Source organism: Diospyros lotus, chromosome 1, assembly GCF_014633365.1.
Source record: "Diospyros lotus cultivar Yz01 chromosome 1, ASM1463336v1, whole genome shotgun sequence".
NCBI classification, from domain to species: Eukaryota; Viridiplantae; Streptophyta; class Magnoliopsida; order Ericales; family Ebenaceae; genus Diospyros; species Diospyros lotus.
The window spans coordinates 13,968,834-13,988,485 of NC_068338.1; the positions used below are offsets into that span (position 1 = coordinate 13,968,834).

The 19,652-nt window shown below is 37.3% G+C and overlaps 1 protein-coding gene across 1 annotated transcript; it reads right to left on the bottom strand.

Annotated features, from left to right (window-relative positions):
* Positions 1-546: 546 nt before the first annotated feature.
* LOC127795962 (feruloyl CoA ortho-hydroxylase F6H1-3-like) lies at positions 547-2,162 on the bottom strand. The gene is made up of 2 exons (XM_052327958.1): positions 1,568-2,162; positions 547-1,483 (listed from the first exon to the last, which is right to left on the bottom strand). The coding sequence occupies exons 1-2, from the start codon at positions 2,077-2,079 to the stop codon at positions 907-909; spliced, it is 1,089 nt and encodes a 362-aa protein (XP_052183918.1). The 5' UTR covers positions 2,080-2,162; the 3' UTR covers positions 547-906.
* Positions 2,163-19,652: the final 17,490 nt, after the last annotated feature.

Genomic DNA, 19,652 nt, shown 5'->3' on the forward strand with positions numbered 1-19,652 from the left:
CATCGCAAAATTTTTAGCTTTCTCAACCAATCTTTTCTGATTAAGTGCCATTTTCCTATGATGATCACAAGAGCCCCGCCAAAATAATCTTCTTTGAATGAAAACTTGAATAAACAAATATAGTATGTAGGATGGTAACTACAGTGAAAACTTGAAAATATTATCCATTGCCAATTTCAAGTCCAAATAAAAGAGGAGAGTTGTGTTAGGCAACCGACAACTAGCGTAAAACTTAATTGGATCTAAATATGAATTTTACACAAATTATCTGTTTGACTGTAATGTATATAGAACTCTAAAATTCATGTAGTCGACCTCACATAATGAAATAAAGACCGGATATGTTATTGTTATTATTGTTGTTAGTAAATAAGATGGTTATATAACACACTTTGATTAGCACCAGCCTGCCCGCATGGATATACTCTTAGATTTCCAAGAGGGAAGTTTCTCTTCAAACGTTGTGATTTGTGTCGAAGAAAGAGGAGTAAGTTTGCTGAAAAGAAGGACAAGGGAGAAGAAAGATAGAAAATGAAAGCTAAATGATACGCTGCAAGCCTATAAAGTCATATAAGAAATCTAAACATATCTCCAAGTGATGGAGATGTAAGGCACTCTTATACTTACAGATAGGAGCTATATATGACCAAGTCAAATACAAACGCGACTATTAATGACTAGATGCATGATGCTGACCAACTTAATAACAAGGTAACATGCATAATGATATATTCCTATCATGCACTAAGAAAGTAGTGCAGATTTTTAGACTTTGAACGGCTAATTTTGAATTATTTTAGAATGTCTTCGGGGTCCGGAGCCTAACACCCAAAGAAATCCTGAGACATATAAGAAAACAGGAAATGCTTGACGATCATTAAGTAATAAAATCCACGACAAAGACGTTCATATCTTAGCAAATTCAATTGTTTCCTTCCCGTCGTGAGCTTTCCTGAAGAAATGCTTCACGTAATCGGAGTAGAGAAGTTGTTTATAGATGGGTTTCTCTCCGTTCTTCAGCAATTCAGGCAGAGGACCGATTACGTCACTGGGTCTAGGGTTCACAAAGAGGGGAACTGAAATCCTGTTTTTGCTTCCATTGGCCATCACCCGGTGCTCCACGCTCTTGTACCGGCCGTTGCTCATGATCTGAAGTGCGTCGCCGACGTTGATGACCAGAGATCCGCTGATCGGCGGGACATGAACCCAGGTGTCGTGCTGGTCGAGTTTCTTCACGTAAAGCCCTCCTATATCGTCTTGCAGGAGAATCGTCAATGTGGAGACGTCGGAGTGGCGGCCGACTCCGACGGTGAGCTCGGGGTTTGGACATATGGGATAGTAGTTGAGGTTAATCCTCCTGGAACCCATTAGCAGCAATTGTTTGTCTTCGTCAAGCTCCTCCACGTTGAGCCTCTTGGTTAGGGCATCCAAGAGCCTCTTGGCCAGTGTTTCGGACCCCCTCATGAACTCCATAGCTTCATCTCTGCAGAAAGGAAACACACTAATTAACTTCAACTATAAATGCATTTTGGATTAATGTATGCTTATACATGATATAATTAATTACTTGCACGCTGAAGGCCAGAATGCATTGGCCTCGTGGTCAGAAACGTAGAAGAGACTGAGGTAATCTTTCCACTCCAAAGCCTTCTCGGCGTGGGGAGTGAAGCTGGTGCCAAATCGGACGTTGTTGGTGGGCGAATGCTCTTTGGAGTGCTTCTTCTTCTCCTCCGCCGGCAACGCGAAGAAGCGATGGGTGGCTTCCTTCACCTTCTCCAGCACTTCAACGGGAACGCCGTGGTTGACGACCTGGAAGAACCCCCACTTCTCCGCCGCATCGCAGATGGCACCCGCCACCTTCGGGTCATCGGAATCCGACAGGTCTATAACCGGAATGGCCACTTCCGGCAACACATTGCAGCCACTGATCCTCTCTTCCAGAGGCTGAATGTATTGCTTGGGCAGGTCTTTCAGGCCCATGTCTGCAAGACCCTTCACTCCGTTGCCTTGGTGCACTACAAAGCTTATGAGATCCGTGGAGTTGGATTCATGAGCGCTGGTGGAAATCGTAGGAGCCATAGCTGCCTTGCCTGGCAGTTGCTGCGTACAGAGGAGGAATATTTAGGAATATTGGAGATGAAGCGATGATGGAATGAATTTAATAAGCATTAGATGGATGTATATATAGTGTGATGATCGGATCAGCCACCTCCACGTATTACTGTCGATGGTTCGGACATTCCCAGCCCATCATAATTGAATTCTTTCGCCAGCGCCGCGTCCAGGAAACACGTTTTCGTTATTTTCCGTCAACTTAATTTCAATTTTAATTTATTTCAGTTTTTATGCTTTCCTATTCAATTTAAAATTTTTAATTCATTTATTGACATTATTAAAAATTTTAAAATCAAAATACAAAATATAATTCCACAAAATTTTGTAAAAGTCGTTTTCAATTCTAATTAAAGTTTTGTGTATAAATTTCTAATCATGTAACCCTAATGGCAAGACGAATAATATAAAGTTTTTACATGTAGTGATAGAATTGAGTTAATTATATCAATAATAATTCAACTTTGTATTCTGTTACTATTTGATCATTGAATTTTGAAATGTTACATTTTAGTTACTAATATTTCAAAACTATTACTACTTAATTACTGAACTTTAAAATGTTATATGTTAATCATTAATATTTCAAAATCGTTTCTCACTCGTCACTCGTTAGTCACTGAACTTTAAGTTCACGAGTGACGAATGAGAAACAGTTTTGAAATATTAGTGACTAACAAGTAATATTTTAAAATTCAGTAAGGGGGTGTTTGTTAATCAAGATAAGAGGGAGAAAATGCCAGATATGGGAGGCATTCCGGATGTTTGGTATTTACAACGTGTTTGTTAAGCTTATCTAACCGCTTTCGGAAAAACTCTCACGTGACCTCTTATCTCCCAATTTCAAGATAAATTTATCCAAGGGGGGAATTTATCCGACCTCTCCCCTCGGATAAATTTATCTGATTCTTTCAAGATAAGACTCAATTACTTATATGCACCTTATAAGATAGTTAATGTCATTTAATGCATTTTAAAGATTTAAATTTATCAAAAAAAAACTTATTTATTTAACTCTTATAATTAATATTATTTAACATTTTTCAATTATTATATATTTTGACAATTTTTAAATTTTAAATGACATTATTCATTTTATTAATTTTTAAAATTTAAATTTCTCCTCGCTCTCTATATATATTTTATTAACTAATATAATTCATTTCATCAATTTTTACATTATTTTATTTAATTTTATATTTTATTACCTATTATGAAAATATATTTTGGTCATTTTTAATTATCTAGGTGGAATTATTGTAATTCTAACAATAATTATTTCTACTTTTCAACTCTTTTTAAATTTATTTTTATCATGAATTTAGAAAATAAAATATTAATTTTAATTTTAATTTTAATTTTTTTGACAATTCATATTAATCATAAAATACTATTTTAATCATAAATTTGGTAATAAGGATATTTTTGTAAAAAAATTCTTATCTTGGTGCTTATTATATACATTAACAAATACATAAAAAGAAAAAATACAATTATAAGTGGATTCCAAAAAATTTAACAAACACTCTAATAGAAATCTTAGAATGTTTTCCGGCCTTATCTTGACCATTTCATATTTTGGTCCGGAAAGCATCTCTATCTTATCTTGATACCACCTTATTTAACTCATTTTAACAAACGTCACCTAACTAAATAGTAACAGATTTGAAATATCAGTGACTAAATAGTAACAAAATATAAAATTAAGTGATTATTGATGTAATTAACTGATAGAATAATATAAAGTTTTACGACATCTTAATGAAAATGTGAATAACAAAATGCAAATCTAATTCTAGAATTAATAATGAGAATAAATTTGAGATGACCCCGGCAGCCCGTCCGTTACTCTTAAAAATGGATCCAATTGGCTAGCTAGCTAGGCATATATATAATTAAAAGTTCTACCAATCCGTTTCAGCAGCTAGCAATTCAGAAGGTTTGGAGTTGGGACAGCTCAGGGAGCTTTTGTATCCAGGAGGCATATAACTTCTTTAGAGTTAAGGACCCCAGGAGGAGGTTGTGGGCTGCAGATGTATGGAGTAGCTGCATTTTATTCCCTGGGTATATATGCATCAAATCCAAGCTCCTGACAAAAGATATGGTCCATTTTTTGGACATCGACGGCACGTGTCCTGTCTGTGGTGCTGGGGAACAGGGCCAGTTCAAGGGATTATGATAGGGGCCCAAGCATGCCTTCCTTCATTCTCAAAATGACATGCATTACCTAATATATGAAAATTTGAGCATGCGGGTACGTAAAGTCATTGCATCTCCCTCAGAAAAAGCAAAGGTCATATATTATATAATTGTACCTCGATCGATCGATCGATCGATCGATCGTATTACCATAGCGATATAAAGTGACTTTTCGGTCACACAAAACAAAAGTGCTTTTACGGACAAAGCACACAGAAGCAGTTAAATTTCTTTGTAATTCAATTCAATGTGTACACTTGTGGTTACACATATAATGGAGATCAGACGTAATATATATAATTCAACAGCCAGCTGAGAGTACTCATCATGGGCACGTATATATATATATATATATATGTCCAAATTCAATTAACCTAGAAATCCCCGAAATACCAAGATTAAAATATGGTGAAATTAATATGTCAAAGCGTGCGTCTTGAATCAGTTAATGCTTATATATATATATATGTATTAATAATAATATTACTTAATTAATTTCTTGGTGTGTTGGGTTGGTGGGTTATCCGTCAACAATATCCACTCTTTAATGACCACTAACAAGAGAGTGCGATTTTGTTCACCTTCTTTAACGAGAGTGAACGTAATCCCCAATATTTTGGGATTACAAATAATAGAAGAGGGGTTACCCGATTTGAGGGTTACAAATAATAGAAGAGGGATTACCCAGTTTGAGGGTTACATTCACCCTCCTTAAATAGAATGAACAAAATTGCACTCCTAACAAGATATTAGACTCTCTCTCACACAGACACACACACAAACTGACACTGTCATGCGCTAGCTAGCACTAAAGCCAGGCACGTTTTATCTTCTAGCTGGTTGGTGAAGGTGGAAGTCAGCTTCTTCTTGTTGAATGATAAATACGAGCTAAAAAGGACTGGTCCTACGGGTTAGGTTATTAAAGCTCAATTGAATCAAATTTGTTAGCTAAGAATCCTCAACTGATCAAACTTAATTAATGTTAATTGAACATATTAACTTTTAAATACCTATTTAAATTTAAATATTAAAACTAAAAATAAAATAAAATAACCCACAAATTACTAATTAAATGATTAGTTTGGTTCTAGTCAATCCATGAAACAACTTGAAAAATAATCAAAATATTAAAGTTTTGTGAGAAAAATAACTTAGAACAGAGAGTGAAAGAATGAAAATTAAAAAAAAGTTCTCGAGGGTGTTTTGGAAATTAATGGTTCGATTTTGGTTATGGATTTTGTATTGATTTATTTAAGCTTTGTCTTGTTATCAGGTCAGTTTTGAGTTTTTTTTATTTGACATGTTATCGATCTAAACTCAATAAATTTTTATCGAGTTGATCTAATAACGACCTAAACTTATTAAGAATCTATCCAAATCCTACTAATTTCATGTCAGATTCAGGTTAGAGATCTATTAGGATGATCATCTTTGCACGATTCTCGATATTAGTGTTCTCGATTACGTCAGGAGAGATAAATCGAGAGTCTTGTGCAGAACGAAGATTAAACTCACAATTCACCGGATTGACATTGGTATATTGCTCATCAGACCGCTCGACGTATGTTCTGGGACGAGTTAGAGATTCATTCATGTGATTTAGTAATAGCTCGAGTTTGGAGTACATATTAGTATAAATATAGAAATAAAACTCATAAAATTAAAAAAAATTAATGATCATTTATCTATTTTATGAAATTTAATTAGTCTCCCCTTAAACAAGTTGAATACTTTTTTATCCATGGGTTGGTAGAGTCCAATTCTTCCTTAGCCATGGGTTGGTAGAGTCCAATTCTTCAAATTTTTTTTTCTTTTTATATTTGGTTGGTGAAGTCAAATTATTCAATTCCTTTGTTTTTTCTTTTTTCCAATTTTCCTATTTATGGAGAGTGACATTCCAGACCGAATAATGAGAAGCTCTCTCTCAGCTGTTTGGTCATTAATTAACAAATGATTTTCAAATAATTGTTTAATTTTATTATGTCACGTCAAATGGGTAGGTCCCTATATATTCCTAATTATACGGTTGGAGATGGGCCTCCCAGTGGATTGAACATATCATGACAAGGATATAGCATCATCGGCTAGAGGGTTCGGGGGAGCCTTCCCCATGAAAGTTTCGATCTTAAAGAAGGAATAGAATAAGGGCAGTACCATGTTTATAACTAGTAGTTAGTAGTAGTAGTCGTCGTAGCTAGTAGTAATAGAAGTAACTGCTATGAATTCTAATAGCTGTATCTGTATCTGTACTAACTGTAGTAATGTCTATCTTTAAAGCTAGTAAGCTAGTATACACCTATTTGTCAAATTACTTTAAGATTAGTCTTACCTTTTAAAATTTCCACCTGTCCTGTCAAAAATTATGGAGTGTATTCAACCCTAAAAAAATTTAAAAATTATTTAATTTATTATATATGATGTTTGAATGTGAGATATACCTAACTAATTCAATGGTGTTACAATGTAATTAACATTAAAAAGTAATTATTATTATTATTATTAGACATATTTATATGATACTATATTTTTAATTAACGTAAAAAAACATGATAATTATGTCGTAATAAGTGATAACTAAGAGTTTTAAATTCAATTTCATGAGTCTTAATTATTTTTTACTAAATTTTAACTCATACAGATCTGATCTAATCCAATTAGGTCATAATAAGTGATAATTAAGATATGCATTAATTCATTTTATGGGAAACTATTAATTGGTTAATTATTTTTTTCTATGTGCGTTGCAGCAATTATAGCAAGGGAATGCATTGAACTATACATGCTTTGGTAGGTGGAAGGATTAAACGTAAGACTTCTGGAGCAATGAATTAGGTAAACCAAATTCGGGGGGGGGGGGGGCCGGCGGGGGAGAAATGGGCCAAAATTACAATGAGAAAAGGATCAACAAAGTAAAGAAGGTCAACGATCGATAATGCAGGGTTTAGTCCACCGTCAAAATAGAGACAGCCAAGGGGGAGGAGGACAGGGGAAAGATTGTGATCAATCACCGTACGTAAGTAAGAGATACGGATCCAAATTAAAATAATTGTGCAGTTTAGTCTCGTCAATGGAGTAGAAAAATGTTCTTCAAGCATGCATGGGCGGGAAGAGAGAGTGGATAACATAATAATTTTATAAGATAATTTTTCACATATTCGATATTAATAAATTAATTTTGCTCATGATTAAAGTGTATAATTCTCATATATAAAAATAAATGAAAAATTCAAATATAATTTGAGATAATTTTTTATAATTTATCGATTAATCCTAAATTTAAATAAATTTGAAATAAATCCTTTATCTTAAATCTTAGAGATAAATCTAATCCCTCTAAATTTGTGTAAAATAACTATTGTTAAATAAGAAGACATAATATTAAATAAAAAATTATATCTAAGTTATTATAAATAGGAAAAAATGTTTAGCATTCTTAATTATAATTTTTATTTAGTCGTGAGATAATCTTACAATCATTGTTTTACAAATTCATTGTCTCAAAATCCTACCTATAATAATAAATATATTAACGACCAATACATTTCACATGGTCAAGGTGAGCGCACCCAATCAAAGGCGCACACGAAGCAAGTACCAATACTAGAATTCACCTAAAGGAGTGTACCAACGGAGGGGACACGGCAAGGCATTCGCATGCATCAATCATCGCCTACGACGAGCCCACTGTTGGAATATGGGGATGAACTAAAAGGGGATCGAATTTGTAACGTGAAACACGTGCAATTGTAGAAAAAATAAATGAAATTGCATGTTTGTGTTTGTGTTTGTGTTTGTGTTTGTTTTTGTCAAGATACAATAATAGATTTATAAGGCAAAAAAAAATAATCTTGACATTGTTCGACAAAGATGATTAAGGGAGCTTGAAGCAAATGATCAAGGGATTAAAAATAATCAAGAGACGTGGAGAGATGGAGATTTGCTGATGCTAATAAGCAGTTGTTTGCTTATGAACAAGAGGTCTCAAATAACAAGAGGACTCCAATAATCGAGAGGTTTTTGAGAGGCATGCTAAAATGAATAAATGGTGAAAGGCGCGAGAAGTTATTTCCACGTAAACCTTCTGATACTTAAGTCAGTTTTCGAGTACTTGAGCACAAATTAGGGTTTAAGTGTCAGAGTGAGCGTACATCAATGAGGAGGCGGACATCCTATTTATAGAGCAATATGGAGTAATCCTAATTAATCCAGAATTATGATTCTTTGCAAATAACGTTTATCTTCATTATTCCTAGTCTGTCTGGGATTAAGATTGTTATGAATGATATATATTTTTTATAAATGACATTTATCATGAAATTTCTCATGGGAGTGTTTATCTCAATTATTTTAAAATTATTTTAAAATTAAAATTCTTTACTAACAATCCACTATTTTCTTGAAATATTTGGATAAAGAAATGCGCAAGAGAGTCTGTTGACTTTGAGGGAGGCTTCCGGGGTTGAAAAACATTTATGGCCACGAGATCGCTTAGCACTGAGAGGCCTCTGGCCACCTCTTAATTGAACCTGTTGCTACCTCAAGTTTTAATTCAATTTTCAATTCAATCTTCAATTCTTCGATTGCTGCTTCAAGCTTCACACATTATTTAAATATTTCCAACTCCAATTGCCAAGCTTCATATTGATTTCCAAAGCTTGAATTGTTTATGAATTGCACGTGAATTGCTACTGGCGGAGTGGCCACTCGGTTGGTCATGGGAGATGAAGATCCTTGCGGCTTGCGAGATGCTACTTGCGTTTCGCTTCCCCTGCCACCTCCAATTTTCCTCCAATTCCATCTCCTTTCATAATATTATTTATTCTATATATATATATATGCATGTCCACCTCCTACCGCCGCACTTGCTTCACATTCCAATTTGTTGTTGGTCGAGTGGCCACGCAATTATGTTCTTGGAATATTTAATTGTTATGTTTTTATCTTCAATTTTTTGTTATTGCTTTCCTGATTAATTTGATTTTTTTCTGCTCTTAGTTAGTTGATTTTGGCCTATCTAGACATGCACTTGACCCGAATGAACACTTAACCCGGATGCTTACTCATAGATTTTGATTCAAATATATCACTTACGGCATCTCCATCCCTTTATCTCAAATTTGAAGTAAAAGAATATTTTATTCTTTTTTTTCTATTTTTTGATTCTAAACTTTTTTTATAATGTAAATTATTTACCTATTTATTATATATCAATTTAAATTATTACCTAAAAATTACATAATTAACTAGAACTATCACCATCTCTAATTGCATTTAATAACAAACCCTCATATCTGAAATTAAATTAATGTTGCTAATATTTTCTGCTTAAATTTGAAAATCAACGGGTTGGTACTGAAATTGTCTTTAACTCAAGTGCTATCCAATTTCATATTCACACCTTTAGGCTTTATTTCAATTTCTGCCTTACTTTATTTTCTAGTATCTATTATTTAAAAAATTCATAAAAAAACCTTGTTGCCAATTCGTCCAAATGCATGTGTGTGTGTGACATTCTTTTTCTTTTGTCATAAATAAATCTTTCAATAGACGACATGAACTCATCCAGAAAATATAAATTTAAATTTGGACTACAACTGCACTTGTACATTGACGAGTATAAACCTCTCATTAAAATAAAGAAAAAAATATAAAAGTTTTATTATGTTTTTATTGTGTTTTAATTACAGGGTGAGAGTGCAGTCAATCACATACTCAAGTAATGTAAGTGCATAATCGATTAATCCTCCGAGTTTTCAGGTGTTACTTGATTAAAATAATGATTAGTCGAATACAACACTCAACTAAAACATTTCCTTATTCGATTAAAAGAATATTACTCTATTAAGATCAAATGTTAGTTGATTAAACTTCAAGTCCTAGCATATCTTATTACCAAAATATCCTGATAAAAAAAGTGTATTAAAGTTTTATATTTAAATTCTCATCCTCAAAATCATGAGATCCTTTTAGATCTTGAAACCTATTCTTTAATTGCTTTGTGAGTTGTCAAATTTGGAGGTGTTAGCTATCGAAATCTTATCAAACTAATCCCTTTCCATTCTATGCAATGTTTGTGAAAAGTTTCTACAGATTATAGCATTAGTTGCATACCTAGACTTCATGGCATTATAGTATCGATAGAGATGTTCCTCAGGATCTTTTGTCCCTTCAAAAATGCAACATAAAGGGTAGTTGAACTTTGCTGGCATGAGCTCATTGATGGTAGTGAAAAGATTACCAACGATATTACTTATAGAGAAAAAAAAGATTAACACCGATATAAAGATTGGGCTAGTCAACTTTTGCAAAGCTTTTTGTTAATTGCTTGAGGAATGGGTTTTAACTGGCCATTGGTTAAACTTGTTACTGGAGTTAGATTTCTCTTGTTGCTTGTGTTTTTCTTTCTACATCAAACTAAAATTTGTTTCTTGATGCTTACTCATACAACTCGAGTTGTTTCTTACTCCTCTTTATAGATGGGTTCCCATTTTCGACATCGACGAGTCTTAGTAAAAGTTGAATTGGTTAAATTTGGTGCCTTGCAAGGTAAACTCTTATTAGAATTTGTTATTTTAGCAATCGGGTTTATTATGGTTAGCATCATTTGTTTCCATAGACAAAGACTATTGATGCACAAATTTAATCACCAAATGAAATGGTGAGATTGGTAGGGTGAGAAACTTCAAACTAGGATCATAGGAGTTAATAGACTACAAAACGAAATGGTGAGATTACCATGGGGTTGGCTGGGAAAATCACTCTGATGCCTAAGACGCGAAGTAATAGAAATGAGGCAATGGAGCTAAAGACAACTTAGAATTAATACTGAGAATGGATGCTTACCACAGATGAGAGATTCTCCTCTTTTATAACCATGTAGAGATAACTCTTCACTTATGATTAGGTCTTATTAATAGACAACATTTAGAAGTAGTTATGCTAGAAGAACTCAGAGGGATCAAGATTACTCTTGCCTATTGCCTTCCTAAGATTTAGCAAAAAGGGTTTATCCCAAGTGTATCGTGATTGGAGCCTAGATTCTCAGTGATAGTCTTAGTTGACGTAGGAATTCTAATCTTGAGCAAGATTGGCTTGCCCGTGAGTTTACAAAAGCTCATCCCCTTCGACTAAACGAGGCTTTTATGGAGTATCAAGATTGAGAAAAGCCTAATTAGTGGGCCGAGGCAGAGTGAGGCCTGGTGAGTGGGTTGAAATTGGGGGAGGCCTAACTAGTAGATCGAGATTGAACGAGGCCTAACTAGTGGGCTAAGGTTAAATGAGGTCTAGCTAGTGTGCAGATTATTATGTATCATCACTTACACATACATATAAATACATACAAGTACAAATACACACACACATTTGTACACATGCAAACACAAATACATTTATATACATGCATGCATGCACATATGCATACATACATAGATATAAATGCCATATGCATACACACATTCACATGCATAAACATACATACGCATACATCTATAGTTATAACTCATACATATATAAATATGTGTGTGTGTGTTTAATTATATGTACATATAACTAATTTTTGAAAATATTTTGCAAAGAAAACAAACATTAGAAAATAAGAAAAATAATTTTTTGTATTATTGTGCCATGGAAAATTGGTAGGAGAAAGTGAGGGATTTTTAAATAAAAAATAAAGAATCCCTTCTGTGGAAAAAGGATGGCCACAAAAGGCCAAGCTCGCAGCCAGCAAGTGCTGCTGGCTGTGAGGGTCGACCTCGCAACAAGGCTGGCCATGAGCTGGCTGCAAGGGCCAGCCTCACGGCAAGGCTAGCCGCAAGCTGCTGGCCGCAAGGCTGGCGCCTTGCAGCCAGAAGGCTAGCCTCATGGGTAGGTTAGCCGTGAGCTGGCCACAAGGGCCAACCTCGTGGCAGCCTGCAGTGAGCTACTGGCCGCAAGGGCCAGCCTCGCGGCAGCCTACTGCGAGCTGGGCTTGCCGCGAGTGACCTCGAGGCAGTTTCGTGGTAATCGCCCCCTTTTTTTCCTTTTACTAAATATTATCCCACTCAGTGGCTACCATGTGTCAACACCCACCACCCTTGAGAATCGTGCCCTATAAATACCTAACTGCAAGACAATGAAGAGGACTTCCAACTTCGATAAACTTTTGAGACACTTTGAATGCACCTTTACTATTTTCGTGAATAAACATTGGGATTCAAGACTGACTTTGGCATCGAAGGGTTTTCGCGGGGAAAGATTCTCGCGAGCCTTCTAACCCATTTTTTGATCATCAGCAGGGTCAAATCCTTGCGACGAACCTAGTGGTGAAGCTAAAAGCTTGCGATGAGATCTCGTGGAAGAGGTTAATCCTTGCGGCGAACCTAGCGGCGAAGGAAAAAGCATGGCGAGACCTCGTAGTGAAGGCAAAAGCTTGCGGCGAGACCTAGCGGTGAAGACAAAAGCTTGCAGCGAGACCTAGCGGCGAAGGCAAAAGCTTACAGCGAGGCCTAGTGGAGAAACCTTGTGGCAAGAATTAGTGGCAAGAGCTAGTGGCGAGAGCTAGTGGCAAGAGCTAGTGGCGAGAGCTAGTGCCGAGAGCTAGTGCCGAGAGCTAATGGCAAAACCTTGTGGCAAAAGCTAGTGGCGAATCATTGTGGCGAGCATCCTAACGGAAATCTCCCTTGAGACGACATCTCTTCCGGCAACCTAACTTCTCCCGACATCGAACTCGAGTGGACCCCACATCACAAATTTTAATTGTTGTATTTTGGCAACAACATGTATAAAAACAAACAAAGCTTTAGTGCAACGAAATTACAAAAGTTTAATCCTTGGTGAGATTTTCCCAATAATTGAAATAAAATCGAAGTCAATATAATTGATATTCAAGGGCAAGCTTTGAGGAGTTATGCCTCATAATCAAACCCACCAGCATAACCATTAGTAAGCATACAACTCACAAATGATATGACTAACATCATATCTTCCGACTATATGCACTGTCTATATATGAGGTATGTAAATTGGTTCCAAACAATCATACATCAACAAAAAAATAAATATACTATCTATCCTCCAACTAGTCAATTACTATATACATTCGACATACATCTCAAATTAAATAAACAAGCCTCTAGCTTAATATAATCATCTAACATAAACCAAATAAATAAATACAATATAAATATGCACATTACAACATGTGCTTCACCTTTGACCTTAGAAAATCAAACCTTTGGGAATCAGGCATATGGCCTTCTAACTATGACCATCATTCCATAATTCCATAAATATACACTAACTGGAGGATAACTTCAAGGCCTATTACTTAAAACTTAGATGTCTCTCTATGAACACCATAACACATTGGTGTTATAGTTATCACTATAGGCCTATGAATGTAACATGGTTATAAACTTATTACACTGCATGCACAACCCTTACTTGGGACTATTAGGTTCCCCTTACCTTTTTCCCTTTACTTTTTCCCTTCATTGTTTCCTCGAGTCTTTAAAACTTGTTAGAAGCATAACTAATATGTAATTCACATTTCAATGACTAGATCATAGTGACTTACTCATGCTTAAAATCCTTTTGTCAAATTGGTTACCTAGAGTCAACATTTCTTCTATGTCACTACCTACACTTAAGCTTTAGCTTCAAGTTACTCGTTATCGCTTTTAGCATCATACCATACTCAATTCATACTATACATCCGTAAGAGTATGAAGAATGAGATTTTACCTTTCTTACCACAATTGACCAATGACTCTTCAAGGCTCATTAACTCCTTGCTTTTCATGCTTTCTTTATGATCATCAATGATTGTTAAGTCAGTACATTAACATAAACATCTTTCACAATTCAGAAGTGAACTAAAACCTCAAAACCCTAACTCTTGAGGGTTTTAATCCATACATATTCACACAACCACCAAGTGACTCGTTAACCTCAAACATGCCATAAGAGATCGCCATTCAAACTTAATTTTTACTTTCAAAGGTACCCTTAGGCTTTATGGTAACCTTGGCCAAAATGACAGATCTTTTCTATGCTTTCGCTTGGCTTGGTTTGTTGCTTCGATTTCTCTTGTTTGAAGGTCCTCCAAGCACTTAAAAAATCAAGTTTCAAAACCAACTAGTGACATTTAAATGAAATCATTCATATATGGCGAAAGTTTGCATGTGCATGTTTCTTAAACTTTCCAATAGTGCTCATATATGGCAAAAGTTTTATATGCCCTACGAAAAACCAATAACTCCAAATATTTGATAATGAAGTTTAACATTTTATTTCTTACATGCATGGGTACTATTTATTTAATATATCATATTGGATGATATTTTGTCCTCACATTGTGTAACATCTCGCATCGAGAGATAGGAAAGGATCGGAACAACTTCTCTAATGGGCCTATGATAACTTTTCAGGAGGTCACCCATCCTTGAGCTTCCCCAGCTCAAGCACGCTTAACCCGAGAGTTCTTTGTCTACATTCAACCCACAAGGTATACACCTGATGTTATTTCCTTCCTTACTTATTCTCAATATATACTACCCTTCTCTAGGCTCTTAGGGTGTTACATTCTCCCCCTTGAGCACATGAAGTTCTCATCATGCGATATTACAACTGGTCCCAGATCTTCTCCCCTTTGGAGGCTTCCATCCTATAAGACTGCTAGGAGCCGCTCCTTGTTTAGGCCCTCGCACCCTGGTACCACTCCCCACCCTCATTGGACCACCTTCTCTAAGGGTCGGCTCTGATATCACTTGTAACATCTCGCATCGAGCGACAGGAAGGACTAGAATAAGTTACCCTAATGGGCCTACGCGAAGTTCCTAGGGGGTCACCCATCCTTGAACTTCCCCAACTCAAGCACGCTTAACTTAGGAGTTCTTTGCCAACATTCAGCCTAAAAGGTATTCAACTAGTGTTATTTTCTTTCTTACTTACCCTTAATATATACTACCTGGACTGTCCGGGCCCAATCTCGACCTTCTCCTTAGACCCAATCTCGACCCTCTCCCCAAGCCTAATCTCGGCCTTCTCCTCAGGCCCAATCTCGGCCCGATCTTCGATCCCAATCTTAGTTCTCCATCTGGGCCCAACCTTGGCCCAGCACCAGCTTACCAGGGTATCATTGCAACCCTCGTTAGGTATCCGTACGGCCGCCTCAGATCTCATCCTCATTAATGACGGATCCAATCCACATTAATGAGGGTCCCATTGCTACAATGCTACCAACTGGGAATCTTCACCGATGTCGGATAGTCAGTCCCATCACCTGCAAACGCACGATGCATGCATGCAAGATGACGTCTCCTCCTCCTATATCAACCAGCTTTTCTCAAAGCCAATGTATGTTCTGACTTCTAACCTACTGATGCACTGCCTTTTCCCTAGTCTCTTACTCACTCGAGCGTCGAAGTGCTTACATGTGCCAGCCGCCCCTCGGACGGACCCGGTATTGAAGCCCGCGCCCTGTCATTGCAATCCCGCCTCCGATCATCCTTTTTTGGTAAGGAAGGAACATCTAACTCCCACCGTGGGGCTTGGTAAAACTTACCTACCCTATAACTTCACGAGAGCCTTTTAAACCAACCTCTCCGTTGCCATACCATGGTACAAGTCGGAGAAACCTATACCCAAGGATCGAGTGGCATTCGCCACCACCCAACTACCCTCACCCCTACCCACATCAATCCACACCCAGCTGATCAGATAGCTGGAGTCATTGACGCCATTTCTGGAGGTTTTGTCAACAGAATGCCAAACTCAACACAAGAGCAATACCCCCACATAGTCATGTCAATGGATGATACCAAGAAGAAACCAGGAAGAATAACCCGACACCCTACGATCTGCTTCATAGACAAAGACTTCGAAAGAATTGATCCGCACCCCGACGATCCCATGGTAATCTCGCTCATCATGGGCTTTTTGGTAAAAAAAGGTCCTGGTAGACCAAGGCAGCTCGGTCGACCTGTTGTACCTACCAACCTTAAGAAAGATGGGTATCCTTGAAGGAAAGCTAGGACCATTCCACGAGAACCTGATCGACTTCTTAGGAGAATAGGTAGGCATCAGGAGTTATGTTAACCTGATTCGAGATAGCTCTGCTAGTTAAGACCATCACTATCCGATACCTGGTTGTGGATTGCCAAGCGCTATACAACGCACTCCTTGGCCGGCCGCCCTCAACGCTTTGGGCATAATAGTATCCACCCCCATTTGGCCATGAAATTCCCGGTATCAAACACCAAGGTCGAAATTGTCCATGCTATCCAAGAGAAGGCCCGACGATGTTACCGCAATAGTCTCAAAGCTCGGGGCCCCAAGCTTAGCAAGGGCGAGAAGGAAAATGAAGCCCCCGGTAGCAGCCAAGCGACATGCGTAAACAATCAAGGCCCGCAACACCATATACATATGATTGAATTGGATCCGCGAAGCGAACTCTCGAACAGGCGCCCCTAACCCATAGAGGAGCTTCACCCTGTAAGCTTGGGTCCTCGCCCTGAACAGGTCGTCCGCATAGGCTCTACGTTACCAAGAAAACTGAAGGAAAGGCTTATCAGCCTACTCTGACAGAATGCCAACCTTTTCGCTTGGACCCTCGTTGATATGCCCAGGATAGATCCATTTGTCATTTGCCACAGGTTGGCGCTGAATCTAGAGGCCAGACCCGTCTTCCAGAGAAAAAGAAGGATGGGAGAAGAAAGACGGCGTGCAGCCGCCAAAAAGACAGTCAAACTCCTGAAGGTTGAATTTATCAGAGAGGTTCCATACACAACGTGGCTCGCCAACGTAGTCATGGTAAAAAAATCCCTAGGAAATGAAGGATCATGAACGAGGATCAAAAGCATGCAACGGAAGCGTTTTAAAATAAAAAAACGATCCTCGTATTGGTTAGAGTCTAGGAGACTTACTTTTACGGCGGATTACCGGACGGAATGGAGCGATGGGAGCTTCTTCGCGTGGAGGAGACGACGGCTGTCCTGCTAGCCTTCGGCTCCGTCGCATCAGAACTCAAACGCCCCCTTTCGATCTTCCGGAGTATGACTCGAACTCGTGGCCTCTCTTCGGTGAAGAAGAATGAAAAACGACTTGGATGAAAAAAACAACTAAAGAGAGATTTATATAGGGAGAACCCTAGGGTTAAAACCCTAGTGGGCCAAACCCTAATGGGCCAAGATCTTTTAATTAATTTTCTAATTGGGTTAGCCCAATTAATTAATTAAAACCCTAATGAACTATTATTTTATTTTAGCCCAATGGACCATTCTAAATAAAATAATTCTCTCTTAATGTAATTCATCCAACAAGCCAAATGTATTAAAAATACATGAGTTACATCGAGCTACCCCGGGGACCAAAAGACAAATTATTCACGGCTACTAAAATGACCAAAATATCCCTGCTACCTAGTAGCTATATTTTGTCATTCTAAGTGTTCCAACTATCACCATATGGTAACACTGACCCCACGAATAATTTTGCATATGCCATGTCTTTGACCTCCTAGTGTAATGACGAAAATACCCCTCTGCGTAACACCCATCATTTAGAAAGGAATAATGTACTAACACCTTTCTAAATGACTTCTACCATCCTTAGATCACTAGTCCAATAATCCGTGACTACTCGAATGTACTTGCTTATCATTGGGAGCTACCCAGAAGCACACACTCATAAGTCACGTTCCCAGGGCCCTGGATTATTCGATTATTCTTGGACAATCACAAGGGGGTGAATCACAGAAACTATCTTGTATTAGTCTGTCTTAGCTAATTAGAAACCATACTCCCAACTCAAAAGGATATTGATCTTTGATAGACCTCACCTACAATGAATCTAAGAATATAGCTCTAGGTTCACTAGACCACCAACTAATACTCAAGTATTAGAGTATTCGTCCACGTAGTAGCAGTGATAGACTAGCTCCATGATAATTAGTACTTTGTCATTAGCTTCTATCACAGGTCCACTCTACGCATTCCAAATGCGCTTGTACAATTAGAGTAAACGGACTGTTTACTGGCTAAGGCAAGCCATCCTCCATTAGGATCTTTTGCACAATGATCTTATCATGATAGAATGCCCAGTTCTATCAAAAGATCAAGAGTAATATTTTCTTGCTTATTAAGTACCCATGATTCATGCCTAACTGTGAAGAACGACCCATCACATGAATCACTTACTTAATAGCATGGACACCTTTCCAACAATTAAATGCAAATAATATATGTGCCATAAACTGAATAAAAGAAACATCATTACCATAAATTAAACAAAACGTGTCTTTAGGGCATACATTTCCAACAGGAAAGTGGAGAATGTGTGTCGACTCCACTGACCTAAACAGAGCGTGCCTAAAGGATTCATACCCATTGCCCAACATTGACCGACTCATAGATGTGGCCTCCGGGTACAGGTACTTGAGTTTTATCGATGCTTACTCAGGTTATAATCAGATCTGGATGCACCCCGAAGACGAAGAAAAAACAACATTCATCACGAAAAATGCCAACTTTTGTTATCGGGTCATTGACCGGCTGTCGAACCACTCCAGAATTAGAGATCTATGTTTGCATCTCTTCTCTAGTTTGCAGCAAAGTGCACCCTAGGTCATCTCTCACAAGGAGCCTCACTTTCTTCTACGAACAAGAAGAATCAACATAACCAACAGTTTGTTTGGGGGGGGGGTTTTGACAGAAAACTAATTATCAAAACAGAAAGACAATGATGGATGAAAATCAATAAAAGGAATGCAACCGGCTGTGTATTTGTCCCCTATGTGAAATATTCCTCGTCCACTCTATAAATCTTAGCTTGTTAGGTGTTTTAATCTCTGGATATCAAACTTAAAGCATCCCCAACAACCGTCCAAGGATTAGAAGGATTGGAATAACAAAATGAATAAAGAAACCTCTTATAAACAAAATGCAACCATCCACTCTCTATTCAACCTATCCGGACCTATGCAAGAACAACCGTTCAAGCACATAATGTTCATTTCCGAGATGTTATACCAACCGGCTATAACATTCTGTTCTCTTAAGCATTTAACAGAAAATGAAACCATGCAAATTCACACAAACCTGCCATGAACTCCATGCATTCACAAATCTGCTCAAACTAAACCAAATGGAAATGAAAAAGATTAAAACAAACAAACCATGTTTTTGTAGCTCATCCGGGACTCAGATTCCATATGGATTCAAGATACACAACCGGTTACAAATGCTCTAGCCTATCATTACAGCAAGGAAAAAAAATAAAGTGGAACAAAAGATGAAGGAAACAGAAAAATGCTAACAACCAAAAACGGCCAGAATCCTCCCTTTTCTCCTCCCTCCAATCCTCTG